We start from the raw sequence: 16,286 nt of genomic DNA, 5'->3' as shown, positions 1-16,286 counted from the left end.
CATAAGATAAAATAAAACATCTATTATTTACGCTTATTTCACATTTGTTATGCGGAGTTTCATTATGAATTGTAATATGAAATACTTTTTACGTGTACTGTCTGGCAGTTTTACTCGACATGTGTTATATGGACACGACCATTTTGTACATGCCACCGCAGGTCCATTTGCTATTATTTTATTTACAGTGCCTTTTGACCTTCTTGTTTTGTTATTTGTTGATAAATTTGTGCATGAATGTTATTTAAGCTATTTTATTTTATTTTTGTTTATCAATTTGGTAAAATATGGTAAAATCAAGTTGATAAAATCAGAGACGACCTTTCCCGAAAAGCGAAAAACAGAAAGACACAAATGTCTGACTAATACTGCGTTCAGACTACGTTTTTAATCCTATATTAACTTGGGTTTATTTTTTAATCTAAAAACTGTTTCATAAACTGACCGGGTTGGAAAAAAAAAACGCACACAGGATAAATTTCATTAGGTATTCGGTGAAATATTTATGTGCTGTTAAAGGTAAAAGTATATCAGTGAACATGGACCAGTTTATACCAGTATTAAGGCAACGACTAAAAGACACATTCATAAATGAATGGAGAGAAAATATGAACTTCCACCCATCGTTACATATGTACAAAGAGTTAAAACAGGTGTTTGACTATAGAAGGGCTATTCTTAAAATAAGACTGAGTTCTCATGACTTAATGATTGAAAAAGCCAGACATTCTGCAAACCCCATACCGAGACAGGAAAGAAAATGTGTTTTTTGTGACCTTAATGATTTGGAAGACGAGTTCCACTTCATTCTAAAGTGTAGCTGTTATGCAGAACTGCGCAAAAAATATATTAGTAAATATTTCTCTGAAAATCCAAGTGTTTTTAAATTCATGGAATTATTAAACTCGACAAATAAGAATACATTAACGAAACTTGCATTATATATTACTAAAGCTTTTAAATTAAGACAGTCTAATGTTAGACCAGAGGTCACTTAGATATTAGTCTATTTATGTTCATTCGTGTTTTGAATATACTCTCACATCTTAAAATTCATACTTTGTGTTATGCTTATGTTAATTTTGATTTTTCTCGCATCTTTACATGAATATGTATTTTACATGAATATGTATTTTACGCATGCCGAAAAATTATGTTTGTATGTTTTTTTGTTGTGTCGATGAGCTTTTCATGCTTAAGACAAATAAAATTTATGTTATGTTATGTTATGTTATTAATTCAAAATTTTAACGTATGTAACACCTTTATGAGTCTTAATTTAGAAGTTTGTCCATTTATGAATTTTGAAAAAATTATATAAAACCAAAATTTTGTCCAGAACGTGCAACTATAATACAAATATTTAATAACTGAGATATAGATATGGGTTTGGAATACCTGAACCTTTCCAAAGTGTTTGGATACCAAACGGAAATGTATGCCTTGTATTGGAATTGTCAAACTGAATGCAGTATTATCTCATTTGGCGATGAAACTTAGATCTCCCAAGTTACAGACAATATTTTAGCAGTTTCTGTATGTACAAATATTTCTACATCGATCATTTGACATTTTACTTTATTGAGGGAGTGGGTATTTTTCTTATATTATCACGCTGATTGTCTACCGAACTGATCGTAACAATTCGGTTAGTTTTTTATTTGATAAAAAAGTCCCGCATTTTCCGTACTGTTGAGCTAGGTACCTAAACTCCATAGATTTAGCCCTTTACTTCTAAGTTTTTTTTTTTGTGGAGAGGCCCTCTAAACCCCATCCTGCTAAAGTCCCCGCAAACAGGAGGGGATTACCTTCCGCACCTTCCCTTGTGCGTACACTCAAATTTATTCAGATAGAATTACTTTTAATTTTACTGTGCATATACGGTTCTCGATACCCATATATTCAGTGGGCGGTCGGTCATTCCGTTAAAACCTTGAAACTGTTAAACTATATTGACCAGATAAGAGTTCACAATGATATAATATTGTTACAAAACGTTTACTTAGGGAAACGACATTCCCAAATCCAAAACAGTGAAATATGTTTTTTTTATTGATCGTTATATTTTTTTAAATTGATATTTGCATTAATCATTAGTCATACTGCCGTAGTACGGAACACCGCCACTGTCTTATGTAGTTTTATCACATGTTTGAATGTTGCATACATGTTGCGCGTACATCGTTATATGTTGTGTTTTTGTAGACATTTTTATTCATATTATGTAGATACATTATATTATATCGTTGATTATTTTTATTTTATTATGCCAATACTGTGTTATATTCTGTCGTGACATTGTTATTTCTGAATATGGTTTTATTGCAGGCGAGTTTCCTGGTGACTTTTTTCACACTTCAGGGATGGTGGATCTTGTTAATAGAAGAGTGAGTTTTGAAATTCCAGGAACTTGGCACTCTCACTGACAAACACTCATAAATAGAGATGTGCCGCCGTGCCCTCACATTTAAAGTTATCGACATTTCTTCTTGCACAGTCTGGCAGATGCTTGTAAATGATTGCTATCGCGTAGAAAAAAGGACGAAAGTCCAACAGTAAAAAAAAATAGTTAAAGAACGCAGCCGTCCATACATCAACGCTGCACGTGGAATTAGCTGTACGTGTAAGTGTATACGCATACAAGGCGACTGAGCGCATATACGTATTCACATAAACACAAAAAAATGCAATATCAAAATCGTACATGAACATATGCGTAGGAGGGGGTGGGGGTGCTAGAGGGCAGCATATGCTTTGCCCTCCGCACCCATCCCCCCTCCACACAAACAAAAAATCATAAAATATGGATATGTTTAGCTTGCCGGTCCCCCATTGCTCCCCCGCACTCACTCATCATTGAGAGCGCTCCTACGCCAATGATGAATCAAAGCCCTGAAAGGACTAATAGCCAGTGCTTACTGAGTGATATTGCAATCAACATTTCATTGTGCACAGACCGGTCATGATTTGTTCAATGTTGGTAGAGGTCCACTAGACAATGCTATATGCCAAATATCTAAGCTCTGTGCATTGTGTTTCAAGACAATATTAATAAAGGTTTTCCTTATACAACTCTATGTAAAACTAAGTTTGTCCCAGGGCGGGGCCAATTTCAACCCTAACCCTATCCTTAAACCCTAATCCTAGAGCGGAGTGATTTCGAATGTGAATATAAAGTTCATAATTATTCTAGAATCCGTTGCTGCTTGTTTTTTTTTTTTTTTTTTTTTTTTGTTGTTGTTGTTTAAAACAATAGATTATTAAAAAATAAATATGGGCCTATTTTTCAGAATATTTGTGTGATGCGGTCACATAGAAATAGAAAGAAAACTCAAACGACTTGGTAGTTGATTTAGAGCTATAGCCAGTTGCTAAAGCACTGGCTAAAGAGGAAGACACCATTGCATCGCCTTGGAACGAGAAGTGGCAAAGCCACCTCTGGTGAGTTTAAACTAGTTTACTGATGCCAAACTCTTTAAATCCACCATGTTCCTATAGTGTAAATAAAATTATTCCCCACCAGATGAATACTTTACACATGTAGATCTAGCAGTAACCACAAGAACACATAGTAAAACACAAAATACATGTATATACAAGATACATAAATCAAAACCCATGGAACAGTAAACGTATGTTCTCAATGACTGCAGAAGCTAAAGCACCAAGAGAAAAACAATTAAGGGCAAGACAAAGCAGGACAAGGGACAATCATCAGTAATTGTCATTGTATAATCAGATGAAAGCGTAGTGACCAGCAAACTCCAGCACTGTTACTTACCGGTACAGTAGGTTGCTTGACAATATTCCTGCGCGGAAAACAGTTTCGTTTTTGTCGTGTTGAGCGACACGTGGAGTTTCCAGTTTTTTTTTTCTATTTTCAGATTATTTTTAATAACGTCGTATGTACTTTATGGTCGTCGTTCTCGTTGGACCAAACATTGTGCGTGTTTCCTTGTAGTAGGACCCATACCTTTTGATGAGGCAGAGTGAACTGCACCATTGAAGGCTCGAACTAAGTTAGCTAGTTTGTAGTTGATGCCATTAGTTGTAAAGAAGACTGGCGTACTCGTCTTCGTCTGCGGTTTGTCCAGCTCTCTGCGACACATGCTCTCAGCCTTCTTGGTGATGACATATAATCAATAAGACGCAGCGTTGGAAATGGGAAATTCTTTAGCAGTTGCCAAAACTGTTTCCATACGATAAACCATACCATAGAAACTCGCCCATATTTTCATTTATAATTGTCTTGATTTTAATCTGAGGTTTCCGCAGTAAACACTTATCTTGGTTCAAGAATTCGCCCCGGATTAATCTCCCATGTGAAAACCTCTGACCTGCAAATAATGAATGGCGAAAAACCCAAGTCACACGAAAACATAAGTGGATCACGACTGAGTTGTTTTTATTAACTTTTATAAGGTGACCATTGCATGATAAAGATAAAACAGACTGGTAAATTAGACGCATTCCATTTTCTACGACCTAGTTTTCTTTATCAGGCAACATGATACCGGCTAGTGGCTATAGACATTTGGTGCATCAAATAAGGTGTTAATTTACAGTTCGGAATAAAAGTAATGTCTACGTCAAAACTTTTAACGATGCCAAGGCCGGAAGATGCGTTACCGGGTAAGAAACCTTTTAGCGAGAAAATATGTGGACACGTGTTTGCCATGTATAACTAAACCAAGGTCGGATGGGGCGTTACCAGGTAAGACATACTTCATTCAGAAAAGCATAAACATAGTAATGTGTGTCAAAGCTAAGCCAAGGTAGGAAGGACACGTTTTTGCCATGTATATCTAGGTCAAGGTATGAAGGGCCGTTACCAGGTAAGAAACACATTAACGAGTAAAATGAGGACATGTGTTTGCCATGTAAAACTAAGCCAAGGTTGGAAGGACCGTTACCAGGTAAGAAACACATAAACGAGTAAAATGTAGGCACGTGTTTGCCATGTAAAACTAAGCCAAGGTTGGAAGGATCGTTACCCGGTAAGAAACGCATTAACGAGTAAAATGTGGACTCGTGTTTGCCATGTAAAACTAAGCCAATGTATGAAGGGCCGTTGCCTGGTAAGAAGCACATTAACGAGTAAAATGTGGACTCGTTTTTGCCATGTAAAACTAAGCAAAGGTAGGAAAGGTCGTTACCAGGTAAGAAACGCATTAACGAGTAAAATGTGGACACGTGTTTGCCATGTAAAACTAAGCTAAGGCAGGAAGCGCCGCAACAGGTAAGAAACACATTTACGAGTAAAATATGACTCGTGTTTGCCATGTAAAACTAAGCCAATGTAGGAAGGGTCGTTACCAGGTAAGAAACACATTAACGAGTAAAATGTAGACTCGTTTTTGCCATGTAAAACTAAGCCAAGGTAGGAAGGCCCGTTACCAGGTAAGAAACGCATTAACGAGTAAAATGTGGACACGTGTTTGCCATGTAAAGCTAAGCCAAGGTTGGAAGGGCCGTTGCCTTGTAAGAAACACATTTACAAGTAAACTTCGGACACGTGTTTGCCATGTACAGCTAAGCCAGGATTGGAAGGATTGTTACCTGGTAAGAAACTCATTAACGAGTAAAATGTGGACACGTGTTTGCCATGTAAAACTAAGCCAAGGTTAGAAGGGCCGTTGCCTTGTAAGAAACTCATTAATGAGTAAAATGTGGACACGTGTTTGCCATGTAAAACTATGCCAAGGTTGGCAGGGCCGTTGCCTTGTAAGAAACACATTAACGAGTAAAATGTGGACACGTGTTTGCCATGTAAAACTAAGCCAAGGTTAGAAAGGGCCTTTGCCTTGTAAGAAACTCATTAACGAGTAAAATGTGGACACATGTTTGCCATGTAAAACTAAGCCAAGATAGGAAGGGCCGTTACCAGGTAAGAAACGTATTAACGAGTAAAACGTGGACAACTGTTTGCCATGTAAAGCTAAGCCAAGGTAGGAAGGGCCGTAACAGGTAAGGTAAGAAACAACACATTAACGAGTTAAATGTGGACTCGTTTTAGCCATGTAAAACTAAGCCAAGGTAGGAAGGGCCGTTACCAGGTAAGAAACGCATTAACGAGTAAAATGTGGACACATGTTTGCCATGTAAAACTAAGCCATGGTAGGAAGGGCCGTTACCAGGTAAGAAACACATTAACGAGTTAAATGTGGACTCGTTTTTGCCATGTAAAACTAAGCAAGGGTAGGAAGGGCCGATACCAGGTAAGAAACACATTAACGAGTAACATGTGGACACGTGTTTGCCATGTAAAACTAAACCAAGGTTGGAAGGGCCGTTGTCTTGTAAGAAACACATTAACGAGTAAAATGTGGACACGTAGTTGCCATGTAAAGCTAAGCCAAGGTTGGAAGGGCCGTTACCAGGTAAAAAACACTTAAACAAGAATAGTGTGGACTTGTTTTTGCCATGTACAATGTATAACTAAGCCAAGGTCAGAAGTACTGTTATTAGGTTAGAACATTTTAGCGAGAAAAATGTAGACAAGTTTTTGCCATGTTTATCTATGTCAAGGTAGGAAGGGCCGTTACCTGGTAAGAAACACTTTAACGAAAAAAGTGTGGAATCGTTTTTGACATGTACACTGTATAACTAAGCCAAGGTCAGAAGTACCGTTATTAGGTTAGAACACTTTAGCGCGAAAAATGTGAACACGTTTTTGCCATGTTTATCTATGTCAAGGTAAGAAACACATTATCGAGTAAAATGTGGACACGTGTTTGCCATGTAAAACTAAGCCAAGGTAGGAAGCGCCATTATCAGGTAAGAAACGCATTAACGAGTAAAATGTGGACACGTGTTTGCCATGTTAAACTAAACCAAGGTTGGAAGGGTCGTTACCAGGTAAGAAACACATTAACGAGTAAAATGTGGACACCTTTTTGCCATGTAAAACTAAGCCAAGATAGGAAGGGCCGTTACCAGGTAAGAAACGCATAAACGAGTAAACTGTGGACACGTGTTTGCCATGTAAAGCTAAGCCAAGGTTGGAAGGGCCGTTACCAGGTAAGAAACACTTTAAAAAGAATAGTGTGGAGTCGTTTTTGCCATGTACAATGTATAACTAAGCCAAGGTCGGAAGTATCGTTATTAGGTTAGAAGACTTTAGCGAGAAAAGTGTAGACACGTTTTTGCCATGTTTATCTATGTCAAGGTAGGAAGGGCCGTTACCTGGTAAGAAACACTTTAACGAGAAAAGTGTGGACTCGTTTTTGCCATGTACACTGTATAACTAAGCCAAGGTCAGAAGTACCGTTATTAGGTTAGAACACTTTAGCGCGAAAAATGTGAACACGTTTTTGCCATGTTTATCTATGTCAAGGTAGGAAGGGTCGTTACCAGGTAAGAAACACATTAACGAGTAAAATTCGGACACGTGTTTGCCATGTAAAGCTAAGCCAAGGAAATGACGCACATTCTGGAGTGCATATATGTTATATTGTAGGTAGAGAAGAGAAAATGGCCGTAGCACCGATACATGTTGTTAATGGTAACCCAACTCTACTTCCATTTCCGGAGCGCACGCAGATGGCGATGTTTGGTAGGTTAAGAATTGTAAACTTGAAGGCAAGAGTATTTGTTTTACGTACAGTTGTTTTTATTGTCATTCTCATAGCGTCATGGAATTGTACATATTAAACACTTATTGAATGCTTGCCGGTCAATAGTCAAAACCATTGCTCGGGGTCCGAAGCCAGTCAATAAGTGTTTTATAACATGTTATTAGAAATACATTTTTATGGTGGCATATTTCTGCCACGAGATAGCTAGGTAGCTATCAAGATAATCATGTAAACTTTCCAGGAAATGTGTGGGTTTTTTTCTGAAAAAAATTCCACAATAAATAATATTTTGTGAAAATATTTTAGCACAAAATTTCGCGTAAATGCTCGAAATTGCCACGAGATGCTTGGTAATTATCACGTTAATATTCTAAACTTTCCAGGAAAGTTGTGCAATTTTCCGAAAATATTATCGCAATAATTTATGTTTTCCATTTCCGAAAACTTTTAAGCGCAAAATCCCGTTACTGCGTTACTGCAACGTCACAGCTGCTAGATAGCTATAAATAGAACACGATGATATCAATACAGTGGTGGTAAAGCTACGTTTACACTACGGCCACGTCAATTACGGTTCAGACCACAGTGGAGAAAACGGGATGAACGTGAGACAACGCTGGGGACGGGATAGGCAAACGTAACAGACCGTAATTGCCGTGGATGCCGGGCCAGATTTTTAAAGCTAAGTTTACACTATGTTCCCGGCGGCCACGGCAGCCCCCTTTGTCCAAAACGTATTGCGCCGTGGGATTTTGGGCAATTTTATCTCCATATCCAAGTTTTGTTAGGTTTCACCACGGATTATCACGGTATCCGTGACGGGCCGTTGGGGTAAAGAAGCGGCTCCTCCAAGGCGGACTTAGTTTCGGGCCGCGGTCTACCAGGGATGCATGTACGTTGCTTCCCGGTCCGACGCGTTCTGGTGGGATCCCTGACGTTGTTCACGTCTTCTTCCAGGTCTGGTGCGTTTTTCACGCTCTGTAAAGGCCTCCTACGGATCAAACGTGGACGCCGGAGAGCTTTAGATTACGTTTGTGCCAACGGTATAAAGAAACCTCCTCAATTAATAGCAATCATTGTATCAAGATACTTCGACAAGTGAACATGAATGCCCAAGACGAAGAAGATTTTGTGTTTTCTTGTTTGTTTGTTTGTTGCAGTTATCCAGTCTTTGCGTCAGCAAGAAGGCCCTATAATTCTGGCTTCTGCTTTTCGTCCGATAGCTGGTGGAAGGCTTCGAAGACTTCCATCGACGTAGTAGCCAAACGCAGTTGATGGGTGTGCCTTATTCTGTTACTGGGTAAGGAAAGTTTCTAAGAGGCCCATAAGGGCACCTGGGTTACTGCTGGCTGTAGACGACGTGTGCGTAGAATCTAGGGTGCCGGCAGATTGAGCGTCTTCTTGAGCCTCAGGAGCAGGTGGAGTTTCTTCTTGAGGATCAGGAGCAGGTAGAGATGTGGAAGATGTAGTAGAAGAAGAAGGTTGATGTCGGGCATTGAAGTCGGGCACTGAAGCTCGCAACGGTCCTTCTGGGCATCTGAGTGATGTGCTCCGACTGGAACTGGAAGTGCTGCCAAATCCACCTGATGAAATAGAATTTGAAATTTATAACTTACACGATGAGTTCGGTTCTCATCCGCACCGTGGCTGCAGTAGCAACTTTTTTGACAGTTTAAGTTACGTTTACACTATGTTCCCGGCGGCCACGGCAATCACGGTTTAGACCACCGTGGAGAAAAAGGAATGAACGTGAGACAACGCTGGGGGACGGGATAGGCAAACGTAACAGACCGTAATTGCCGTGGATGCCAGGCCAGATTTTTAAACTGTCATAAAATTTGCTACGGCAGCCACGGTGCGGATGAGAACCGTACTAGACCGTAGAAAAAACGGGAGAAACGCAATAAAACGTAACTGTACGTAATAGGCTGTTACAAAACCGGGAAGTTGTCCGTAGTGGGACGGGAATCATATGTATTCCCCGGCATCTGAAGTTCCTTTCCAGTTTTGTCACGTTGTGCACCGTCCATTCACGGTTCTCACGGCAAGCTAGGGTGTATAATAGCTGTTTCGTTACGTTTGAATTACGGTGCGTCCCAGTGTGTGACGCTTTGTAGGCCTGTGTATTACGGTACTTTGAGTTCTACTACGGTCTGACACGGTGCACGCGGTATTGAAAGGTGTATAAAAAGGCCGCGGCAGACAGGAGAGCTTCATCTGAATCTGAGAAGCCGACGACGAAACAATGGATTACTTGATCAAGCTTTGAAATGCCACCAAGGAAGCGACGAACAAAGACACCCCGTCCTGCACAGGTAATACCAGTTGAGGAGCGGTTTGAAAGTCCTCTTCCCTATTCACCGTCGTCCGATCAAGAGGAGGTTACTGCTTCTGCTGACCCGGTCCCTACCAATGAGACCGAGAAGGTAGAAGACGACGCATGTACTAGAAAGAGGGCAACCCATAAGGTTGTTGCAAACTTTTCGGAGGAAGAGAAGGAGACCATTATTGACTCCTTGCAGCAGAATCCAATGCTGTACTGCAAGAGGCTTGTTGGTTACAAAGACGCGGCGGCAAAAGACAGGCTGTGGGCGGAGCAGGCCAGGCAGATGAAACGCACCCCTAACGAACTCAAGACGTGGTACGACAGCATGCGCACCAAGCTTGGTAAACTAAAGAAAGCGGCCACCAAGTCAGGGCAAGCTGCAGATGGCTTCACTGCCACCGAATGGTAAGTCACACTTCTATTTCTATTACTATTTCTGCGCCGGGATTGCTCTAAATACTTGTAATATTATTTGTAGTGACAGCTTTACCTCTAGAAATAGTTTGATAATAATAATAATAATAATAATAATAATAATAATAATGATTCTAATTTATACAGATATTTTCGTGTAAGTTATAAATTTCAAATTCAATTTCATCAGGTGGATTTGGCAGCACTTCCAGTTCCAGTCGGAGCACATCACTCAGATGCCCAGAAGGACCGTTGCGAGCTTCAGTGCCCGACTTCAATGCCCGACAGCAACCTTCTTCTTCTACTACATCTTCCACATCTCTACCTGCTCCTGATCCTCAAGAAGAAACTCCACCTGCTCCTGAGGCTTAGCTTAAGTTCAGTGTTAAATTACAGGGGTTCAACAGTGTTCCATCGGTGCTGTTTATAGATATCAAAATGGCAGATCTGGGCACTAAATGCAAAAAAAAAAAATATGGAGATAATATGGTCAAAAATATTTCCAGGAAACTTTTCAGAAAACTTCGAAATATCAAGATTTCTTTTTCTAGCTAATAAATGGCAGTTGCGGGCACGTCATTTACGCAAAAAGTGTCGAGGTAATAATGTAAATTATCGCAATAATATTTGCAGAAAACTTTCGACTATTGAGATAATCTTTTTAGAAAACTCCGCTTTATCACGATAATTCTTTTAATTATCGCGATAGCTACCTAGCTATCTCGTTGCAGAAAAATGCCAAATTTTCCCTTAAAATTTTGACTTCCGCCCAGCAATCATAGGCCGCGGACAATAGAACAAACTATGGAAAGTGTGCAATGTTTGAAGATTACGTTGGATTTGACGGCATTTCTTTGTCGCGACGAAATCAGCCAATAACCGGCTTCTAAGATTACTTGTCAACAGATATGTTGATACTTTAATTTTTTGAGGAATTGGGTGTTTCTGGGTGTAGAGAGACTAAATTTCCATTTTAGGAATGTGATGTTTCTGGGTGTAGAGATATTAATTTTCCATTTTAGGAATGGGGTGTTTCTGGGTGTAGAGAGACTAAATTTCCATTTCAGGAATGGGGTGTTTCTGGGGTGTAGAAAGGTTATTCTGGAGCCAACCGGGTGTGTATTCTACACAGGTTGGTAAACCTGCATTTGAAACTTCATTTCCTTTAACCAGTACTGAAGGCAATAAAAACAAAGCAAGAACTTGTATCAAAATGAAGAGATTCATGTGCTAAAATACAATAATATATGTTATTGCCTGACACAAAAATATATTTACTTAGTAATGTTAATTGGAAAAAGAACCTCGGCCTAGCAGAACACTTACATACATCAAAGTGTTGCAACTTACGATGTGCAGTAAAAGTAATCGAATAACGGTTTAATATTAGGGCTGAGGTTAGTTAGATTAAAAAACAAGAAGATCCTTTGGTAGTATAGGATGCAACAACGCAGCATAATACTTTGAGTACTGGTTTGTAGTTTAATTAAAAGTCAATGAGACTGGGCAAATTCTAAATTCATGTTACAAAGTGCACGTAACATTATTCAGGTTGGTTATTCATCCGGTTTCTCGAGCAATCCAACCTACGAAGAAGTGTCCACGGGTAGAACTGGTCATGCCGAGGTTGTCAGGGTAATATATGATCCAGAAATTATCTCTTACACAGAACTTTTAAAGGTGAGACACCATGTTGGTATTTTGATTTAGATCAAAGTTCTAAACATGGTGAGGAATTATATCAACTGGCTATTTCCAAATCATTGCTAAGCGAGCAATTTTATGGGGAAAAAAAGAAATTAAGATTTAAAAAATAAAAATAAACAAGAAAATCTTTAAAAATGATGGCCGGCGAATTGTAATAAGGAAAGAAGTTTATGAATTTTTCATCTAACATTCATCTTTCATCTAACATTTTTCAAGTTGCAAAACTAAACACCGCACTTTTAACAATTTAAATGGTTCTCTTTTAATTTTTCGCAAAGGTTTCGTAGGGCTGCAATTTTGTTTCGTTTATCCTTAGACGAATAATTACAGCAGTAGTTTGTTGAAGATTCATGAAGCGGTTCATGAGAAGAGGTCATTATTCATTAAACGTGTTTATATTTTTAGCTAAATTGGTCCCTATCCCCATTTGTAAGAAAATAGCAGGAGACCTTACGATATTGTTACGCATCGAGTTTGATAAAAATCCATTACATTTTAATGGTTAATGCGAAGAAAGGCATATCTACTTTTAGCTATAGTGGTCCCTAATAGGGCCCAAGTTCCTATATAAATAAATTTGGAAGAGGACCTAATAATGATGCCAAGTAGACCAAGTATGACAAAGATCCACCAAGCTGTTCATGAGATGCTGTATAAAGGCATTTCTAGTTTGAGCTCTAGCAGCCCCTAAAAGGGGTTAAATGTCCCAGCTGAACAAAGTTGGCTGCGGGCCTAATAAAGATGCTACAAATCAAGTTTGATTAGAATACATGAGAAAAAATCAATTAAATGATTTTTATTTATTATTTTTATTTATTTCTAAAATAGGCCAACTGATCCCGCGTTAACAAATGCATATTCGCTATTCATGAATCTTTGGACAATGACGTCACACCTTTAAAAAGTGAAGGTCAAGCAAAACATACAATTGTAATTATTTCAATATTTCTGTTTCATAAGCAAAGTTTGACCGAAGTCATATCACATAGATAAACTGTATGCAGCGTACCTTCATTTCAGTGTAATGAGATTCAGTCGTTAAATAGCATATATATAATAAAACAGATTTCAACTGAGTTCAATATTTGCATACCATACTAACGAAAAATATTCATATATAATAAATCAGTTAAATAATTTATAACAAATATATCAAAAAGCAAACAAGTACTCATTTTAATATGCAATCTGAATGTCACAAAAGCAAGAAACCTTTTCATATACAGACGACAATTGTAACAAGGAAAATCTTTCAAAAAGCACTTCTCTACATAAAAGACTCTTATCACACCCTTATTCATGTGATACGCAGACCGTATTCAGCTCTTTCTTTAATTTGATATATGTTTGTATTTGAACAGGTTTTTATCATATTTATTAAACTTACTTATCATTTTGAGATATATCAATATTCTTGCTAAATATACTGAGCCAAAGTTAGCTTTAAAACTGTGAACAGCGTCGTTTAGGATAAACGCTTTGTCTACATTTCACTCAGCGTAGCACAATCAACAGAGTGAAAGAAATTGACACTCTCGTCCAATCAGGCAGAGTGTTGCATAAATCTTCCATTTTGATAAATTATCTATAATGCGTTAACAAGTAGTTTGATTTGCAAACTGAAGTCACGTGGCATAGGTAACGAAAACGAATTTAGACGGCGTCGCCGAAAAATGCATTTAAATATTACGCAGATGTTCATATGCTCAAAAATATGCTAGAAAAGTCTTACGTTAAAGCGTACGCATTATATTGTGCATTCTTATATTGCTTTTATGTTTGGGGTAACGTCGGGTATTATCGGGCAAAAATCGTCCTCTTTCAGTTTCTAGCTTTACAAAAAAGAAAAAAAAAAAGAAAAAAGAAAAACGTTGCATTTTACTTGAACGATTCAAACACATATGGAAATGTCAAGTTAGTTGACTACTTCAATTTTGATGTTTAAGATACTACAATATACTATAGCAGTCTACGCAAAATGACTTAGTTTTCTCCAAGTTCTTGCAAAATCCACTCTGATTAAAAGCTCATCTTTGTCGATGTTTTATAAACTTTATGCTATGTATCTTATTTATTGTTCAATAACTTAAAAAAACGTTTGGTTTCATGTTAATAGTGTATGAATAACTTTCAGATATTTTGGGAAAATCATGACCCCACCCAAGAGAATCGCCAAGGTCGGAGCCAGGGAACCCAGTATCGGTCTGGCATATACTACTATTCAAACGATCAAAAAACTAAAGCCGAGGCGTCGAAGGACACATATGACCGTCTGTTACAAAGTGAAGGTCATGGTAAAGTCGTCACAGAAATAAAGCCTGTTTCAGAGTTTTACTATGCGGAGGACTATCATCAACAATATTTGCACAAGAACCCAGGTGGATATTGTGGACTTAAGGGAACTGGAATTAGTTGTTCCTAAAACTGTACACGTGTCTTTCACTATTGTCAAATTGATAAAAAGAATAACACATATACTGCCTGGGGTCATATTTTGATGTTAGTTTAAATCTTAGTGTTTTATATAACACCAATAAAACACATCTATCCTTGGTTGCATAGGAAACTTAAAACATCACAATACGCATTTCCTTGGTTTTCAAGGTGACAACGTTAACAAAACGTATCTTCACAAAGTTTCAACGATACTATTATGTGTAAAACAAAACATCAGTTTCATACAAGCTCCTTCGACTGCAATGCGAGAGAAAATATTTTGTCATCAAATTACCATCCCATACATTACCACCAAGATGTATGAAGTTCATCGTTTTTGTTTTTTTTGTTGTTGTTGTTGTTTTGTTATCATATTTCAATGAGCATGTTAGCATGAAGTCCTTGTGGTTTGTCGTCCGATTTATCATTGGTTTAAGTTCAAATGCTTAACTATGTACAGTTCCTACTCAACTATGCTTTGAACCATAGCAAACTATATAATAAACGCAAAAAAGGGATACTCCATTTAAGAAATAATTTATAGCAAAACAGTGTTTTAACATTATTTATACACGATGGGCGGTTATACGTCGGGCGTAATAATTCCACGAGGGCATAGCCCGAGTGAATTCGTACGACGTAAACCGCCGGATACTTTAACACATTTTGGCAAACTTAAATGTGGACATGATGTAAATGGAATGTGAAAGCTATAATAATTGTGAAATATTGAAGACATTTCAATTGATTTTCAGTGGAATGTTTTATCAAAGGTGAAACAAACAAATGTAGATTGGTATAAATGCTGTAAAAATAGCCAGAATGTTCCTTTTGGTTTGATTCTTAATTTGTTTTTGGTTTTTGACGTTTTTCAACAGTATTTCAGTTATTTGGTGGCGGGCTGTTTATATAACCGATGGCTCTAGATTCTGGATTCTGTACCAGTACTAACTTGGCCAATTTTCCGCATCAATCAGAGGTGGAGAAAAATTTCAGACACATACACAGTTTTTTACCTCCGCTATTAAAATGTTTGCTATATAGTATTACACCTGTCCTTGTGTGTGTCTTTGCATATGTATGTCTGTGAGTGTGGTGTCCGGCCTAGAACTTTGTCATGCTTTCAAAGTGAAGTGAATGTACTGTAACTCGGAACATCACTTTTCCTGAGCCTACATTCCATAACAGTTCTATCCAATAATTATGGTGGCTGATTTCTGCCATCTCGTTCTGGCGTGTTGGCGCGTTTGCAGGGCGCCAAGACGCCAACACGCCAGGACGACAATTATACGCGCCAAGACGACAAAATCCATATTTGTCGTTTTGGCGCGTTCATTTGTCGTCTTGGCGTGTTGGCGCGTTAGCGTTTGCAGGGCGCCAAGACGCCAACACGCCAGGACGACAATTATATGCGCCAAGATGACAAAATCCATATTTGTCGTTTTGGCGCGTTCATTTGTCGTCTTGGCGTGTTGGCGTCTTGGCGCCTCCGCCCCCGCCAACGCGCCAACACGCCAAGACGACAAATGAACGCGCCAAAACGACAAATATGGATTTTGTCGTCTTGGCGCGTTCATCTGTCGTCTTGGCGTGTTGGCGTCTTGGCGCCCCCGCCAACGCGCCAACACGCCAAGACGACAAATGAACGCGCCAAAACGACAAATATGGATTTTGTCGTCTTGGCGCATATTATTGTCGTCCTGGCGTTTTGGCGTCTTGGCGCCCTGCAAACGCCAACGCGCCAACACGCCAAGACGACAAATGAACGCGCCAAAACGACAAATATGGATTTTGTCGTCTTGGCGCGTATAATTGTCGTCCTGGCG

The 16,286-nt window shown here is 38.7% G+C and overlaps 1 protein-coding gene across 3 annotated transcripts; it reads left to right on the top strand.

The window, feature by feature from the left end:
* The first annotated feature begins 3,307 nt into the window (after window positions 1-3,307).
* On the top strand, window positions 3,308-14,789 carry LOC123555327 (peptide methionine sulfoxide reductase MsrA-like). 3 transcript variants are annotated; one of them, XM_053548612.1, is made up of 6 exons: window positions 3,308-3,441; window positions 4,423-4,632; window positions 7,460-7,555; window positions 11,385-11,449; window positions 11,869-11,952; window positions 14,159-14,789. In XM_053548612.1, exons 2-6 carry the CDS (start codon window positions 4,581-4,583, stop codon window positions 14,444-14,446), a joined length of 585 nt encoding a protein of 194 aa, XP_053404587.1. In that variant the 5' UTR covers window positions 3,308-3,441; window positions 4,423-4,580; the 3' UTR covers window positions 14,447-14,789. The 3 variants fall into 3 exon arrangements, with proteins under 3 accessions (XP_053404587.1, XP_053404588.1, XP_053404585.1); XM_053548610.1 differs by having other exon boundaries at window positions 3,320-3,441; window positions 11,869-11,997; XM_053548613.1 differs by lacking the exon at window positions 7,460-7,555 and having other exon boundaries at window positions 3,312-3,441; window positions 11,869-11,997.
* Window positions 14,790-16,286: the final 1,497 nt, after the last annotated feature.

The sequence above is a fragment of the Mercenaria mercenaria genome, chromosome 7 (assembly GCF_021730395.1).
Source record: "Mercenaria mercenaria strain notata chromosome 7, MADL_Memer_1, whole genome shotgun sequence".
NCBI classification, from domain to species: domain Eukaryota; kingdom Metazoa; phylum Mollusca; class Bivalvia; order Venerida; family Veneridae; genus Mercenaria; species Mercenaria mercenaria.
The sequence above is the reverse complement of the archived record's forward strand: the minus strand, read 5'-3'. Positions and strand labels throughout refer to the sequence as shown.

What these genes read in the sequence shown, in the direction of transcription:
- LOC123555327 (XM_053548610.1), top strand. Translation starts at nt 4,581, where the DNA reads ATGTCTACGTCAAAACTTTTAACGATGCCAAGGCCGGAAGATGCGTTA. An exon ending in GCCGGAAGATGCGTTACCGG is followed by an intron (nt 4,633 to 7,459) that starts GTAAGAAACCTT and finishes GTTATATTGTAG; the next exon opens with GTAGAGAAGAGAAAATGGCC. An exon ending in CTTACACAGAACTTTTAAAG is followed by an intron (nt 11,998 to 14,158) that starts GTGAGACACCAT and finishes AATAACTTTCAG; the next exon opens with ATATTTTGGGAAAATCATGA.